At 41.3% G+C, this 18,307-nt stretch overlaps 1 protein-coding gene across 2 annotated transcripts in view; it reads right to left on the bottom strand.

The window, feature by feature from the left end:
• The window catches only part of AADAC (arylacetamide deacetylase), a 35,233-nt gene extending 17,260 nt beyond the window's left edge, over positions 1 to 17,973 (bottom strand). The window contains exon 1 of one of the 2 annotated variants that reach the window (XM_044432936.1): positions 17,923 to 17,973. Coding sequence is in view for 1 of the 2 variants with exons in the window: in XM_044432935.1 (XP_044288870.1) it covers positions 8,304 to 8,441 (138 nt within the window). In the remaining variant the exon portion in view is untranslated. Of the gene's footprint in view, positions 1 to 8,303; positions 8,442 to 17,922 lie in introns of those variants that run through there. The other variant, XM_044432935.1, reaches the window with a different exon arrangement.
• Between the last annotated feature and the right edge of the window lie 334 nt (positions 17,974 to 18,307).

Below are 18,307 nucleotides of genomic sequence, written 5' to 3'. Positions count from 1 at the left end.
CATTTGGAAGGAACCAGGCTAAAACAACCAAAAAGGAGAGATATACAGTAAGATATACAGGTAGCCAAAAAGGAGAACTCTGCAGTTGTCCCATAGAATTTCAGGGGCTTAATCTGTAATATTATGATTAGAAATATATTAAGCAGGAGCATAATATATGTGGACATGCATGTTCTTTTTAACTTTCCTTTTAACTACCTCTTGCAACTTAATACAAGGTCAGCACAAATGGATTCTCCATGCCCCTTTGACTGTTAAAAGACTTGGATTACAGCACTGGAAGAACAAATGGCCACCTTCAATAACCCAATGAGTAATCAACTCAATTAAGCTTTTAAATTTTGAATGGGTAATCTTTAGGCATAATTTATGACTGGATAACTACATGGATATCTGGGCCTCCTCTGCTGGAGTCTATGTATAACTGTCCTTAAGAATCAGAATACATTTTGCTATAAGTAAAATATGTAAAGGTACATAGTATACAGGAATTTGTTATAATAGGTTGACCCAAATTTCATGTAGAAACAGTAACATGTTATTTTGTTTCTCTGCTTTTATTTTTATTTTTGTTTTAATTTTTGAAACTCACAAGAAAGATGAATTAAAAAGTAAAAGAGGCCAGAAGCTCCCCCACACCTCACACACACACACACACACACACACACACAACATCCTGGAGAAATGAGTGGGATAAGGAAAATTGAGGATTCCTCAAAATTTTGCCCTATCACTCTACCACTAGGATCTCCAGTTAAGCTTCATCAGAACTTTCTTGCCACACAATATCATGGATTGAAGATACATAGTTAAAGGAACTTAAGCATCACAAATGGGGCTGATTCAAATAGTACAATGTTCTATGTAGATGGTATTGAATCTCATAGGTGCTGCTTCTCCACACAATAGGAACAATGCATTAACAGCTTTCACCCTGTGAGTCGGTTAATATGCATTCAACACCTGTACAGCTGGGAGCCAGCTAGCAGCATGTAAAACATGAAAGTGACAACATTTTAAATTGGCCATCAGAAGAATTCCAATCTCATGAGCTGGCAAAGAACAGTTAATGTTCCCTAGTAATAGCCTAGATCATGCTACCATTGTTACATACTGGTATTTCAGGTAGCTTTTCGATGCTAATTAATGTGCTGACATCTCCTTAGCGGGGTAATAGTTCTGTTGAAGAAAACAATCCAGAGAACCAGTGTGTCATGGTTAGAGCGTTGGACTGAGATCTAGGTTCTGGTTCCTACTCAGCCATGAAACTTATCTGGTGGCTTTGGGCTGGTCAAGGATTCTTAGCCCAACTTACCCCTCAGGGCTGTTCTTGATAAGCATCAGCTTAGAAGCAGATTTAACAGTATTTGATGGTAGCAGAAAGTTACCCTGCCCTAAAAGAAACCGTTGAAGCTAAGAAAATTTTGTGCCATCAGAGACAGATTTTTTGTGTGGAAGGATTATTGTTATTGTTTTAATGTATTTTGTATTTGATGTTGTAAGCTGCCCCGAGGCCTTGGCAAGGGGCGGCATAGAAATGTTTTAATAAATAAATAAAATAAATAAATTATAAATGCATGTCCTTTATAGCAAGTGTAGATGGTGAATGATGGTGGTGGTAGATCCTGCAAGCCTGGAATTTGCTCAGCTCTGCTTTAGAAGGCCGTTCTTGTGCACCTCAACACAGAGGGAAATGGATTAGATGTGAAGAACTGGCTATTTGTGCTTAGCCTTAGGTAGACCAATTAGCCAATTTTGGTTTCGAAGCATAAATTAGGTTCACTCAAAACTTTAGCAATTTGCAAAAAGTTCATATCAACATGAATTTTTCTTTACATCTATCCTAGTTCTTTATTTATCTCATTTCATTTCTGTATCAGCCAATAGCTGAAGCTCTCTGGGCTGTTAACAGATGAATGTAGAGTGCATCTTAGCTCTGTAATTTAGAGAGGAGTGTTGGTTGCTGATACCAGACTATCTCTGCATGCAAGTTTTGCCCATTTAACACATTTTCCAGCAGTTGTTCTACTACCATGCAATTCTAATATTATTTTCACTAATATATGCATTTCTGTATGCATTTTCCCTTAAAATGTGCATTTTTATTGGAGAACATTGCAAAATTAGGAGAAGTGTGTGTTTCAAAGGAGAACTGACGTTAGTTTATTTATATTGCTTGAAAAAAATAGGTACACTTCCATTAAAAGCTGAGCCTACTAGATTTATTCTTCACCCTCAGGTGAGCAGCCATTTTTAAACCAAAGCTTTGAAAATATATCGGGCTGACCTGAAAATATTTGCAGGTTCTTTTAGAGAAGCATAAACTGTGTGTCAGGCAACTGTGTTGACTCAACAGTGCAGATTTCCCTGCAGGAGTTTGCAGATTTGCCCTTTTGATACTAGAAATGCAAGAGCCATTGCACATGCTTCATTGGGTGTGGACTGATTGCTCTGTGCGCATACAACAATGACTCAGCCTGCACTTTTACAACCAAAGCATTTCTGTTCCATTATCTTTTTTGTCTAAACAAGATCTCATACGGATTTAAGTCAGAGCAAACATTGGCGCCTTCTCGTATCTGGTGCCTTCCCATTGTTGCATGGGATGGGTGTGATGCAAGTTGAACTCCAACACATCTGGAGGCCACTAGATCGAGGCGTGCTGTTTCCTGGCTATGCCTAGTGCTGGGGATTTGGGGGGGGGGGGGGGGGGAGGAGTTTGGAAAGCTTTATCTCATTTTCACTGCTTTTTTGCCATAGGGGTAATAACTGAAAAAAGCATGAAGTGAACTCCTAACTAGCTGTTTGCACTTGGCAGAAGCTGCATCTGACAAACTGATTTACTTTAGAGTTTATTCAAGGGCTACAGAAGACTAGTTATACTTCATTCAGAGCCAAATTAGTTGTTTGGAAAAGATTGGGGTCTGGGAAGGACCGCTCAGCCCTTCTTTTGCCTGTCATTTCTCACCTGAACATTCTTTATGCAGCTTCTTCTCCCAAACTAATGATTGCTGCAGATAGACAATAAACATTTGTAAAGGGGAAGTTCACAGAAGAAGCTGCAACTGGGGAAAAGCTTAAAGACTTTGATGTTTACTGCTCCAAATCTGCCATTTCCACTTTTTTAGAACTAAGAGAACTGGGTTCCCAGATGTCACTTTCCATCCAATGTTTAGTTTAGCTTTATTTGAGAAGGAAAGGCAATTCATGTTCTGACGCAAGACCAGACTCGAGACAGTCTTTGGTAAAACACTTGCTGGATAGTATGGTCAGTGCCTGGGAATTATGAAGTTGTAATCCAACCTACAGGCTTGTCTCTCTTGTTATATCACTGTGTGATAAAAAATGGTTAATACAAGCAAAAAGTACCTAAGCAAAAGAGAGTTTAGCCCTTTCCTGGATTGGTTGTCCCATGCTTGGCTAGTTGAGGACAGCAGAGAAGGCAGAAAGGTTCCACACCTAAGAACAGAACTACATGCCATGTGCAATTGGGCCCTAATGGAAAGCTAATGGAAGTTTCCTCTAGATGCAAATTGACTCTAATTACACTGAGTCAAGGAAGCCAAGGGTTAAAGCCCTGTAGCTCCTATGCTAGGGCCATGATGTCACAATTAGGGTCAACCCCACCAATGCTGGCTCTCTCTCAGAAAAAGAAGAAAAGCCAGTTCTGTACTTAAGGAATGTACAATGTAACTAATGTCACATGGAGTTTGGCTCATAGACCCAAGTCAAACACTGAGAAAACAGTGCATGTGTTCAAACAGAAGCCAAAAAAGACCTTGATTATTAAAAATAGTAAACAGGGATGTACAAAATGGTGGGCTGCATTAGATTTCTGCATGGCAGAGATGGGATGAACCAGCTACACAGAATTTTTACAATGAGAAGATCAAACATTGCCTCTTTTTGCAGTATGCCAAGTGATTTCACCAAACAGGGAGAATCTACCTCTACCTTTTGTACAGTCACCTATGATCACAACACTTTACTATCTCACCTATAGTATACATGAGGTATAGGTGTTTACACTTATATAGAAAACTATTGCTGAAAAAGATGAAGAAATTGACTTGATATTTGCTTGACAACTTTCCTTTCAGATGTGCTGGATTACAGCTCCCATTATGACCAACCAGCATCACCAATGGGCACAAGCCAGTCGGAAATACCCTGTTCCAGGATGTAATGTTCCATTCCCCTTCCCTCAAACTTCTCCAAACATTTCAAAAGCATTGAGTATGCCCATCTACACTGGGCCATTCTGGCACTGCCCCCCCCCACCCCGGTTTCTTCTTTTGCACACTAACTTCAGACTGTGGGAATTCCCTGAGTCTGCTCAGATAGCACCATTTTGACTACCTAACGATTCATACTTGGGGATTTGAATTTGTTACAGGCATACAAATCTATACAGTGCCATCCATGTTTCTGTCCTAAGGAGCTTCCAATCTATGAATTAAATTGCAGACGAAAAGGAAGAAGAGGTAAACAGGGAAAGACTGTTTTGAAGTTTCCGTTCTACATCTTAGAAACATTGAATCATAGAAAAAAAGCAAGGCAGAAGGGGTCTTCCAAGCCATCTAGTCTGACCCCTGGCTCCAGCCAATTCCACTCATGTAATCCCCAAGTCTTGACATTTAGTTACACAGTCAGTTTGACTAGGCCAGAGGTAGACAACATGGTGTTCTCCAAAATTTTTTTGATTGCAACTCTCATCAGTCCAGCCAGCATGGCCATTGTTCAGGATTATGAAAACTGTAGTCAAAGAAAGACACCAGTTTGTCTATCCTTGCCTGATGGCATGGGAACCAGGAGCCATGGTATCCATCTTTCTTCAACTACACTCTTATTCTGCCTGGGAGTTACCAGATATAAAGTAATATAGTAGTCCTGCATTTTCCATGGCAAGTACACAGCAGCCATTTAACAACCATTTTACCATGTATACAATGAATACACATTCATAGTATGTTCTATAAATCTCCCAGCTGTGTTTGCAAAAGCTCTTCTTTATCTATTTGGGAACCCTGAACGTGCAAAGTTTCTGAATGCATGAAGAGGACCATTCTCTGGGTATAGCTGTATAATGGATGGGAGAGACATGTGTTCAGCTGACCTTGTAATGAAAACTTAACTAATTGTACTCTTTCAAATCAATCCATGAACCAAAACTCAGTTATTCTCTGAAATTTGCACTTCTCTGACTTTTGCAATGGAATTCTCCAGTCAAAGAAATTTGTACAGCAATGTTTTATTTATTTATTTATTTAAAATATTTATATGCCGTCCTAAACTGCAAAAAGCCTCAGGATGGCTTACAACATGAAATAAATAAAATTCCCAGCCTGCACTGGTCACAATTAAAAACATAGAAAAAACCATATTAAGACTTATTAAAATATCGCTGAAATAAAAAGGTCCTAACCTGGTGCTGAAAAACAAATAACGACGGTGCCAGGCGGACATCTCTGGGGAGCGCATTCCATAGATGGGGCGCCACTGCAGAGAAAGCCCTCCTCCGGGTACTCACCCTTCTAATGTTCTTCACGGAGGGCTCCCGGAGAAGGGACTCTGCCGCCGATCTCAAGGGGTGGGAGGGCAAATATGGAAGAAGGCGTTCCTTCAGGTCCCAAGCCGTTAAGGGCTTTATAGGTCATAACCAGCACCTTGAATTGAGCCCAGATTTCGATGAGAAGCCAGTGAAGCTGGTAGAGGACTGGGGTTATGTGAGAATAATGCCCAGTCCCCGTCAGCAACCTGGCTGCTCTGTTTTGCACCATCTGAAGTATCCGGACTGTCTTCAGGGGCAGCCCCACGTAAAGCATGTTACAGAAATTCAACCAGGAAGTAGCCAATGCATGTGTCACTGTTGCTAGGCAGTCTTCCTCAAGGTAGGGACGCAGCTGATGGATTAGCCAAAGCTGAAGGAAAGCACTCCTCACCACCACTGTCTCTTGAGCTTCCAAGGACAGCTCCGGGTCAAGGAGCACTCCCAAGCTGTGGACCCTGTCCTTTAGAGGGAGTGCAACCCCATCCAGGGCAAGGTCCAGGCCACCTACCCAGGAGCTTGATCCACCCACCAACAGAACTTCTGTCTTGTCTGAATTAAGTTTCAGTTTATTGGCCCTCATCCAGCCCATTACCTTGGCCAGGCACCGGTAATGTATTAGGATAGAAATATTTGCATTAAGCAGCAGTGTGTATTTTCACAAAATTGTGTATAGGAAAGCATATATTAGAAGAACAACATATTTCCACACATTAAAACAATGTTCAGGGAAACACAACTTAAGACTGAAAAAACTATCAAAGTTCAGGGCAAACTGAAGGTCAGATTGTAAGAGTGAAAAACTGAAAGAAAACGAAACTGAAAGATTCACCCATCCTGCAGTCTATTGTAATATTGCCCCCTCACATGTACTCATTTTATACATGTAATGCAGTTTTTGAACTCTGAAGAGGGTTTTCCCAGTGTTCAAGTGCACCAGATTAGCTGTTTGCTGTACTTTAGGTACTTTAGGTGCAGCCCATCCTTCAGAATCATTCTTCTTTATGCCTTACACTGGAACTCCTGTGTAGACCCTGTGTCAACAGCACCGGCCTGGAGATAAGTCACTCATGTTAATAAACATATTGCTAACATAAATGCATTATTTATTCATTTATTTATCAGATTTATATCCTGCCTTTTTTTCTTTCAAATAACTCGAAGAGGCTCATATAATACTCATTCTACCGCCTTCAACCTTAAGATAGCCAAGGTGTAAGAGACAACAAACTGCAGAACTAGGACACAAAAAGTTGGACTTGTCAATGTTCTCCATGAAAGAAGAGGAATTTTGTCCCATCTTTTTCCCATTCCCAGTGTTGTCATGCACTTTTTGGCTCTTGTGCCTTGATGAAAAGAGAATTCTGACCTATACCGTGTCTCCCATCATAGTAGTGTGTGACAAGGAATGCATCTACCAAAACTCTCCCTTTAACACAACTAGACCACACACAGACACTCTAGATCCATAAGGAATTTGGTGATCCTACCTAGTCCCTGTGTACCTATCTCCCTGCCTCTGGGTGACCCTTTTTCCTCTTTGTTTCTTTTGCCTATACAAACATCTTCTGTCTGGCTGTGTATTGATTCCCCCTGACTTGCTCTGAACTGTATTTTTCTTGCTTATTCTGCTATGTCACTCCTTTCTAGGTTGTTTTCCTCTTTTCTAAGGATGTATTTTCATGACCAGAGGTAATGCAGGCACGCCAGTCACACAGGCCCCCAGATGAAAACTGATACCACACCACACATGCAATCCCAGGCTGGCATTTTGGAAACTTCAGCAAGCTCAGCAAGCTTTTCCCTCAGCTGTGTACAAAAAGCTGGTGAGTGTGCATTGCATTGGTTCAAAATCAGAGGGAAAGTACAAGAAAAAGAAATCAATACAAAGAAATAAATGCTTGCTTTAGGAGTCCCATAATCCTTTGTAGATGGTGATTAAAAGCAGGTATTAGATCTTTTCCTTGTTTTACATATAAGAACAAGATAGAACTCAAAGTCAAAATGCCCAGCGACTTCCACATACTGTGCTGGAAACTACAAATAGGAAATAATGAGGCTGAAGTGGTGAAACGGATACATGTAAGTCACCCAAACAGATAAAGAAAAGTAATTTCACTCTATATCCAAGTGCTGCAGAAGCCATAACTGCAGCATCTGACAAGCTGCATATTAATAGGGTTACTTCCCTCTTGCACACACAAAAGGTCTCAGTTAGAAATTACATCATTGTCAAGGAAAATTCTATGAGCTTTACATCTGATTGATTACTTCTAGAATTAGCACAGCTTATTTATAGCAACACTGAGGCAGACTAAAGCATGTATTTGAAATGTGAATAATAGTAATTATAGCCATTATCAAAGGGTGCTTTGAATCTCTCCGCCTTAAAAATGGGATGCTGATATTTCTAAGACAGCTCTAGAATTAAAAGAGAAAACAAGCTTCAGTTTTGTGTGAAGCTATATAGTCTTAAAATGCAGGTTGCTTCCCCTCCATTTATCTTTATTTTAAGAGAATATTTCTGTTCAGAGAGTTTTCAAGAAAGAGAAAAAGTAACATACACACTCTATACTATGCTGTGTCTTAATTTGTTCAGCATCATGATACCTTGTTCCGGTATTATTAGTTCTAATTTGCATACATCCAACCTTGTGCACTCTTTCTTTGCTGCCTTAGTTTCATAGGCACATGTCTTTTAAATCTGAGCAATCTCACATGCAGATGTCTGGAACAAACAAACATCCAAGCTTACCACATGTCCTACAGTTCGAAAGGCAGCACTGATGAACATCAATTTCCAGCGGTCCTCCACATTCTCTGGAATGGGGCTGTAAAGGTAGTATGCAATCAACACAACGGCAATCAGGAGGCACAGCGATTTGCCTCCCATCTTTCACTAAATCTACTTCGTTCAAGACTGACTCCCATTGAGCAGTCTCACGCAGTCTTCATAGTGGCAAGTCAGCTGACAGCAACAAAGTTAGAATGCTGTAAATACAGATCACGCCCAAGAGGTCAGCTCTGCTTTGATTGCTAGGAGAAAGGTTATGCTCCGGCAGAGGCAGAGGCAACACCCACTCCTTTTGCAAGCATTCAGTCACCCCACTGCACAGGATTACTTGGCTTGCTTATTTAGAGCTTAGGTTTCAAACTATCGAAGGGGAAAGCACACACACACACACACACACACACACACACAGTATTCTTGATTTGTTCTGTCAGGCAGAATCCAGGGTTCTAATTTTGCAGACTTAACAGGACAACTGGAAAATAAAGTGAGAGAATGTGGTGCTGTGGGTTAATTTCTGCAAGGCTACACATGAAAACTGACAGCATATTCAGGAGTAAGTAAACCCCTTAAGGCTCCATGTGGTTCTTAAACTCAATCTTCATCGCCATGGGGAGGAAACACATGCTTTTGCCTCAATGATTATGGGGCAGGGTAGGGGGAATTCAGACTTCAAGCCCCAGACCAGATTTCAAGCACATTTAGCCAAAGACCTCCGCTTCAATTGGTATAAACTTGGCTGCTCTGAAAGACTGATCAGTATCATTTTCATTCATTCATTCATTTATTATTCTGCCCTATTATTTATGTATTCATTATAGGCTCTCTGAGCGGTTAACAAAAGTTAAAAATACACAAATGAGAAAGAGGGGAAAAATAATGTAAGACAGTAAAACCACAGGAACTGCAACTGAATCGGCACAGTGCTGCAGGACAAAATGCATTATTTAAATTAAAGTTGAAAAATTAACTGTTAAAATACTGGGAGAATCAGAAGGCTTTCATCTGACATCGAAAAGAATACAGAGGAGGCACCAGGCACACCTCTCTGGGTTGCTCATTCCACAGCCAGGGTGCCACAGCCGAAAAGGCTCTTCTCCTGGTAGCAACCTCCCTTACTTCCTTTTGAGGGGGCTTCTTCCAGGTCAACTTTTGGCTATGGGTTTGAGTGACCCCAAGAACTCAGTAAGCTAGGGCCAAGGCTTACTTAAAAGCAGGCTTTATCGAAACAATGAGCAAATTAGTCCAAAAAGCCAGTATCTCAAAGGGTTTCACAAACAAGACACTTAAAATACTTAGCACGAACCTGCTGGCCAAGAGGCTCCAATCAGCTGGAATGAGCAGTCAGCAAAGCCCCTCAAGGGTGTTTGGTGTCGAAACAATTCCATCCAAGGGAAAATGGCTAGCCTTGATAGACAACTCATGAGAAAGGGGTTGACTGTTGCACAGGGACACAACTACACAACTACCTGTTTTCTTGTCAGCAATGTATAATATAGGGAGATTCCCATCACTGGACTCTGTGGAACATGAAGGTCCCCATCCTTATTAGCTGGCCACAAGTCTGAAGATGACCTTAAGACCCAAATAGATACATATCAGACAAGGAATTCCTTCAAATAACCTGGCGCCAAAACATGTAGGGCTTTGTTTCTTAATACTAGCAATTTGAATCAGGCCTGGACTTCAGGTGCAGCTGGAAGAGGACTGGCATAATATGTTCTCATAAGCCAGTCCCCATTAACAATCTTGCTGTCCTGTTTTGGATCAGTTGACATCTCTGGAACATTTTCAAAGGCAGCCCCACATATAGTGCATTGCAGTAATCCAAATGAGAGACCACCAGAGCAGGGGTCACTGTGGCCTGGCTCTGTCTGTCCAGGTAAGGTTGTAGTTGGCATATCAGCTTAAGCTGATTAAAGGTGCTCTGGGCAATCAAGTCCATTTGTGCCTCAAGTGACAGGTTTGGATTCAGGAGCACCCCCAAACTAAAAACCTTGTCCTTTGCGGGGAGTGCAGTCCCATCCAGGATAGCTTGACTATCATCCTGGACAGACAAACCACCCACTAACAGCACTTCCATCTCATCTGGATTGAGTCTCAGTTTGCTGGTCCTCATCCAATCCAATTCCATGCTCAGCCACTGATTCAAAGCAGCCACTGCCTCACTTGGGTTTGATAAAAAAGAAAGGTAGAACTGAGCATCATCTGCATATCCTTCCTTAGCAGTTTCAAGTAGATGTTAAATAGCATAGGGTATGAAATTGAACCCTGCTGTACCCTGTGGCATATCTGCTATGGCACAGAACAATAATTCCCCAGCACCCTCTTCTGGGATTGGCCGGTCAAGTAGAAGCAAAAGCACTGCAATGCAGTGCCTCCTCCCCCTCACCCAGCCAGCCTATCCAGAAGGATCCCATGGTCAATGGTATTGGAAGCCACTGAGAGATCCAGGAGAATCAGCGGGGTTGCATTCTCCCTGTCTTTCTCCCAGCAAGGGTTATCCCACAGGCAGTTTCCATTCAAAAACCAGACCTGAAGCCTAATTGAAATGGATCTAGATATAATCTAGAGTGCTTGGAAATGCTTAGCCATCACCCCCTCAAGGACCTTGTCCAGCAAGGAGATCTTGTCCACTGGCCTATAGTTGTTAATATCCTCTGGGTACGGGTTAGGCTTTTTCAGGAATGGCTTAATTCCAGCTTCTTTTGAATAGGCTGGCACCACTCCCTCTCTCAAGGAGGCATTTACAGCCTCCTGGACCCATCCACAAATCTCTTTCTTAGGTCTTAATGTTTAACTATTCATTAATGTTAAACATTAACAGTAATAATATTTAATGTTCATTAAAATATGCACATTTGGACTTTGGAACTAATTTACTCTGGGAACTCTCTTGAGTTTTCAAGAACGGAAATATTGATTACAAGGTGGGAAAAGAAGAACCCAAGAGAAAGCAGTAGAGCAAGATTTACCACCTCAGTATGGGTAGTTTCCCCACACACACCCATTCTAGTGAGCTGCAATTAAAAAAGAAACAGCAACCTTTGAGGGCAGCTTCTGTGATTCTGCTGTTGCTGGCAGCTGTTCTACCTTAACATTGCTGAACATAGTCCAGATTGTCTATGAAAAGCTCAGCAGATACAAAAGGGAAAACATACTGGATACTCTGGATACTCTGTCACCTACACATCATTTGCTGCTGATGTACCTAAGTGCACAGATCGCAGCATAACATGATGTTGTGGCAAGAGAGCAGTGCTGCAGAGCTAAGGCTCCCAGGGATGACGTATTAGTAGTGTGTGTTTTTGTTTTCACCCCCTTTGCAGGGATGCTAGGAGGTTCCTGTTCCCTTTGCAATTATCGCACTAACTGGGGGAGCAGAATGAGCCATATTCTGTATCTGTTGTAATGAAAAGTACTGTGGAAAGGCTTGGCCCTGAATGGGCAGTTAAGGCAGTTAACAAAGATCCTTAACTGGTGGAGGTAAAACTGCTAGAACTACTTGCTTGATCTGGATCAACACAGCTGCCTGTATGTTTTAGATTAGTTGTGAGGACATGGCCCTGAGGATCATCTGGTCTTCAAAGTTCTCCACAGAGCCATTGTAGCAGGATGAGAACTTCACAAAGTGAAACTTCTCTCTCTGAGGGGTCTGTCGGTAACCCTACTTCAGTATGGAAGGAATGGAAGGCCACAGGACAGGCATACAAGCAGCTAGAGCCCAAAATCTGAACAAACACAGGACCACGAGGGCTAATCTGAATATTGTTGATTTCCCAACACATTCTCAGCACATTCCAAAGAAATTAGCTTGAAGAAATTAGTGCTATCATTCCTTTGATTCTGAACTGTTTGGCTCTCTTACTTTTGGTTGCAACATTATAGTCTAATTAAGCAAATTCATGAAGCCTGGGAATTGCCCTGAGGGCTGTTCATTGTCTCTGCCCTACTTGGCAAATCATCTATGACTTATGATTCTTTGTCAAAGATAAGTTGGCTTCTTTATTTGACTTTGCTTGTGCAATAGGTGCTGCTGATGGCAGCTGGTTCACTTGCTTTCTTGTGCAGACCCCCATCTGTAAGCTTACCATCTGCTGCTGTGGATCACCAGAGGAGGCTTGGGTGTTACTATGTCAGTGGGGCTCCTTATCCATTGCAACTTTTTTTTGAGCTTTCTAAAAGTTCTCCACAGTGCTGAATGCCATCCCCAGAGCAGGCTGACCACCATGGAACACTCTGAGAAACAGTCCTCAGCCCATCAGCCCATGTCTCCGTCATATTCATTTGGTGATCTATTTATACTTGCCAAGGATTTCCACACAAGCACCTTCACCATGTCCTGCAGAGCTCTTTCCAATTCATCACATCAGCAGGGACAGAACATGAGCATTCCTGGAGAGGTGCTTGCATCGGTGAACACCCCTTCGGTAGTGTTTGGAGGCAGGACTGCATGAACACAGCTTTGGGGCAACCCCCTATGAGCAGGCCTGTGTTCACCCTGGTCCTCTAAACTTCAGCCACACTCTGCCTGAAAGGGAAGAAGCTCACCTTCAGGCAGGGAAAGCAAGAGGCAGAGGCCATCAACCTGTGCCATCAGTATTTCTGATATTTTAGTCACAAAGCCATGGACGAGGAGCAGACCTCAAAATCTGAAGCATTCCATTTAAAACTGTGTAAAATATTCTCAGTGCTTCTTTTCAGTAATGCCTTCAAAAGGGGTAAAGAAAGTTGATGTTTAAAAATTCTCATTCTGGGTGGAGGAGGGCGGTGCGTACGCTTCCCTTCTTCTGTGTGTGAGGCGGCAAAGTGGATTCACAGCTCCTTGCCTCTCTCCTTTACTTTTAAAGCACACACCCACACAGCACTCACAGGGACACAGTGCTCTTCTCAGAAACCTTGACTTCCTCTAGCAGCCCTTCCTGAAATTCTCATGTGATCATGAAATGTTCTCAAGGACTTCACACTGCAGAAAAGCCCTGTCCTGACTTGCAGTGTCATGGGCTCTTACACAAGCAGCCATTCCACTTTTTGGGAGGCAAATCTGTGAGAAGTGAGCCTGTTGTAGAGTGCTTTTGCATGCGGCACTTCCCCCCACCCCCCACCCCATCAGCAAAGGCATATGGAACAATGTGCTATGGAGCACCTAGCTAAGCAGCTGCCAGCTGCAAGGGCTCCAGCGGTGGATACTGGTGGCGACATGCACATTCATTCTGCTGCTCCTAATCTGCCACCTGAGACAAGGAGCTCAGTGCATCTTATGGAAGGCTGACCCTGGGTTATAGAGAACAAAAAATGCAGAGTATCTGCTGAAAGGAGATTTTTAAAAGGTGGAGATGTTAAAGCTTCCTTTTGAAAAGAGGGCTATTGGATGTATGCTGAAAAATGCAAGGCTTTTGGAATTATCAATTAAAGACTGGCAGAGTGTTATCCTGATTGTATTAGGATTTTGGAGACATTTGCTTTTGACACCTACAAGAATTTTTGACTTTTTAGGGTTAGGATGTTTCTGATGAGTTACACAAGTATTTTGAAATTAAAGACAATAAAATTAATTCATGCTGCACTAATGCAGGAGCATTTAATGAAACTTTCAGTTTTTGAATAAGTGACCTTTAGGTATTATATACAACTGGATAAATATATACCTATTGGGGGTGCATAATAATTTTAATAATGATATTATGTTCTGTTATATACCAACATATAGAGATCTACTACATATGTACTTGGTATCAAATACATTTAAATGAAAGGTTGAAAAACCTTATAACTCAATTTGCTACTTCGTATCTGCACAACTTTATCAGGAGGTGCAGCATGTCAAATATTAATTGAATTACATTCTTTCACAGCAAGCAGAATTCACTTTAGCCTGTTTATAACAGATGTATTGCAAAGATGTCCTAGTAAGATTTTAGTCCATTTTGGTTCTCAAACAACAAAAATAACAAAATATAATCCCAGCCATCATGGATGATAGTGTAGGTTATGCACTTCACCTGCAAATACAAATTCATATTTTTAAGATATCTTATTCAGAATTATATGGCAAAGATAGATAAGTATTAGAGAAGGATATGGACACATTTTTCCTCATATCAGTCTTTCCTGATTAGACTCCTCACAGCGACATTCTGCTTTGGCGCTTCTGAGTATTGAGGAAATTACAGAAGCTATAATTCATATGAAAACTGGGCTGCATGGATTTCTAACTGAATGGTACAAAATGTTTTAGTGCCAATGCTTCATCAGTTACATAATTTTAATAATCTGATTCAAACATAATTTGAATCAGAATTTATCTTGTCAACACTCAGTGCAAATCCTGAATAACTTCGAACCTGTTGTGCCAATTATTGACCTATTTCATTATTCAGGTTTGACATTAAAATCAAATTAATTACAGTTTGATCTATTTTCACCTGAAAAATTAACTTTATGGGGAAAGGTAGATCTATGAAGTGGCAAGAAAACTCTTTGTGGTGAATTTGGTTAGATAAGTTGGCTTTCACTTGGGATCAGATATTGGATCCCAAAGATAATTTTCTGACATTACCTATTTTGCATGCCAAATATCATCTGTCAGTGACAGCTGAATGGCACTATGTGCAACTGAAATTTTTGCTTGTATCTGTGTTGGACCTTGAAACTTTTAGAGCTTCAGAGCCTCTCTCCACCCATGCAGTTTGGAAGTATTACAAAGCTGAATCTATGTGTGTGTCTGTGTGCAACGTTTGTGAATAAATTCAGTACACACAGTCTTAAGAATAGACTAAGAAGCTGGATTTTCCTATTTTGCCCAATCCATAGATTGCTTCACTGGTATGTACTTGAAGGGTCTATGGATTTTAGATTACAACTCATTCAGAAAAAAAATGTTCATGGTATATTGGATACCACAACATTGTTTTAATATGGGTTTATCTAACTCAACCCATTGTTGAACGTATTATACAGTGAATGCATCTCTCATTCATATGTTTTTGCAATGGTTGCCTCATTTTGGGATGAAGTAATACTAGAGATAAACTTTGTGAGGTAGAATACTGTAATATCCATGGATTTTCATATTCTGAAATATCTACTGACTTCCTGGAATTTAAGGAACGGTCAATACAGAAGGATTCTCTGCATGCTTCAACAGCTAAAAGACTCATATTACAGTTACCAGAAGGCTAAATGGCCACCTTCAATAATAGTATGGAATTAGGTTTTAACCATGTTTTCAATTTTTGAATGGGCAAAAAAAACATAGTTTTAAACATAGTTTACAAATGCACAATTATATGGTATTTGGCCTACCTTTCTTGAAGTCTACATATAATTTGGTTTATGAATAGTAGTATATTTTTCCCATGTGAGATATTCAAACCTTGAACTAGGAAACTATAATGCTTTATTTTCTTTTTTTTAGTTTCATTTTTTAGTTATCAAAATTCATGACAAAAATCAATGGAATACAAAGACAAACACAGAGGATGGTAACTGGGTATATAATCACACCCATTCCCTCACTACTAGATCATGTCAGCTAGGCAGTTACAAAGAAGACACAATTTAAGAGACAGAACAGACATATGGAAAGAAGCACAGAAAAGCCAACAACAGGTAGGTTGTGGTGAGGAAGTGTGTTCCCCTCGTGTTCCCCACCATAAGAACACACCTTTAGCTAGGCAATCATAGCTTTTCTCGAAGATGATTAGTTACAGAGTGAGTTCTGGCATCATCTAAGCAGAAAGCTGCTGCTACTTCGGTTGGTGTTGAGCTGGGAAGGAATCCCTTTGACGACTGCATGAGAGGTGGAGGGGGTGACAGGTGCAGTGTCATTTATCTTGATGATGCAGTTGAGGGAAACTATTACAGTTCCTCCTCCAAACACACAGGAGCCGTCCAAGAACAAAGAGGTGGAACGATCAACAGTTTCTCACTGGTTTCTGCAGCTGCAGGCTTCATTTGCAGTCTGCACAGCCATCACTGTGGCACAACCCCAGTGCATTGTAGTGCTGAACACTATTTTTCTCAGGTAGGAACTTCAACAGTAAACTGTTAGGAATTCATCTTTTGATCATTTTGAGAAGTAGAGAAACTATGTGCATTCACATTTGTTATGGATGTTCTCCTTTCCAATAGTTTCCTGTACATGTGGTTACAGAAGGGATGGATAGTGGGGAATGGTGGCCACAGTCCCTGTCCTCTCCCCACCACACCCACAAGTCCCCTTTCCCCCAGATCTGCTCAGTAAAATCTACCATATATATTTAGGTTCCTAACTTAGATTGGAATAAACAATATACTGCCAAATAAGAGACGGCTACAATCTAATGCACATCAGCTTAGTATTATGTCCGTCCTGGTAAGACAAAGCAGCTGTGCGTGGGAATGCAGACATAAACTGATTCAGTTAACAGAGTGCAAATCGGCACGTGAGCAAGGGGCCAATTTTGTTGTTACTAGATCATAATCTATGTTCTAGGCCTATTAGGAAGCCGTGGTCCTGGATGAATTACTGATGAAGCAATGAATGAATCTATTATTTGTATCCAGCCTTTCTGAAAACCACAAAGGTGGTGATCAAAACTAAATAAGATAAAATGTAATAAATGAATAAAAGCAACATATAAAGCCCATACAAACAATGTATACAAAGATGTAGTTAGAAAGATGAGTAGGGACCACTCACAACAACAAAGGGTGTGACAAAATCCAACCAACCTCCAGGAATTTGGGAACAACACCAGAGAAAGCCCTTGTCCACTTGCCTAGCAAGCAGTGAGGACTTCTCCAAAAGGGTCTTTCCAAGGGTCATACTGGCACAGTATGGTTGACAAGGGTCAACCAAGAAGGGTCATACTGACACAGGGAGTCTCTGTAGCTCCCACTATGCATTCCAGGTCATCAGCTGTTTCAGGCATTTAGCTGAAATTCTCCAGAGTGGGAGGGAAGAAGGCTAAAGCATGCCTCATACCTCATATGTATGTAAAGCATACCTCATACCAGATTATGAGGCTACCTCATAATCTGGTGTCTCTTGCCTCCTCTCCTCTTCAAATGCCCCCCTTTAGTGAATTTGCTCACCTCAGAGAGGCAGCTGGCATGGTCCTTTCTGTGTTGGCTGTGCAGGAAGGACAGGGGTTGGAACACAGATCTCTAGACCAAAGTCAGAGTTGTCTTCACCTTGTTACAACCTCCATTGCTGTAAAGGCAATACCAGCAGTCTGAATTGGGCCCAGAAATACTAGCAATCAATATAACTGGTAAAAAAGACTGGTGTTGCATGACTCAACCAACCTCCTGCCTCTAACAACTGGGTAGCTGCATTTTGCACCAGCGGAAATTTCTAAATCATCTTCAAAGGCACATTACAGTGACCAAGACTGGTCTTACAGGTAGATGAGGTCAAGCCTACCTGGTGCTGCTGGCAAACCAACCTAAGCTAGAAAAATTACTCCTGGCTGCTTCTGCCACTGGTGCATCAACACTAAAGCCAAGTCCAGCAGACACCCCTCCCCCATTGGAAATTTGGCATACAGTCCCGTCAAAAATAAGTCATGCACCTTCATGCAGACCTGTCAATACTCACATCTACAGCATCTCTATTCTGTCTGGATTACGTTTCTCTTTGCTTGCCTTCATCCACTCCATTTTTAAAAATTTCATTCATGCCCCTCTTCAGAATTGCAAACTAAAACTAGAAGATACACAAAGCAAGGAGAGTAAAGGGATAAGACGAATGAGGAAGGCTGTGGCTTGGCCCATCTTCCTTTGTGGCATTTCTTGCTTGGATAAAAATGGTATTTAAAAAGAGCCACCATGGGCTTTCCTGCCCCACCTCCCACTATGCCTCTTCTTGTGCTTCCTGGAGAGCCACTTCTGAGAATGAAAAGGCTCTTTATAAAGGCACATGCTGTAATCCAAGAGTGAGAAGCTGTAGCAGCAGCAGCAGAAATTGGCAAATGGATGAATAA

Source organism: Varanus komodoensis, unplaced genomic scaffold, assembly GCF_004798865.1.
Source record: "Varanus komodoensis strain SLA01 unplaced genomic scaffold, ASM479886v1 scaffold25, whole genome shotgun sequence".
Lineage (NCBI taxonomy): Eukaryota > Metazoa > Chordata > Lepidosauria > Squamata > Varanidae > Varanus > Varanus komodoensis.
This window is presented reverse-complemented; position numbering and strand designations above follow the sequence as displayed.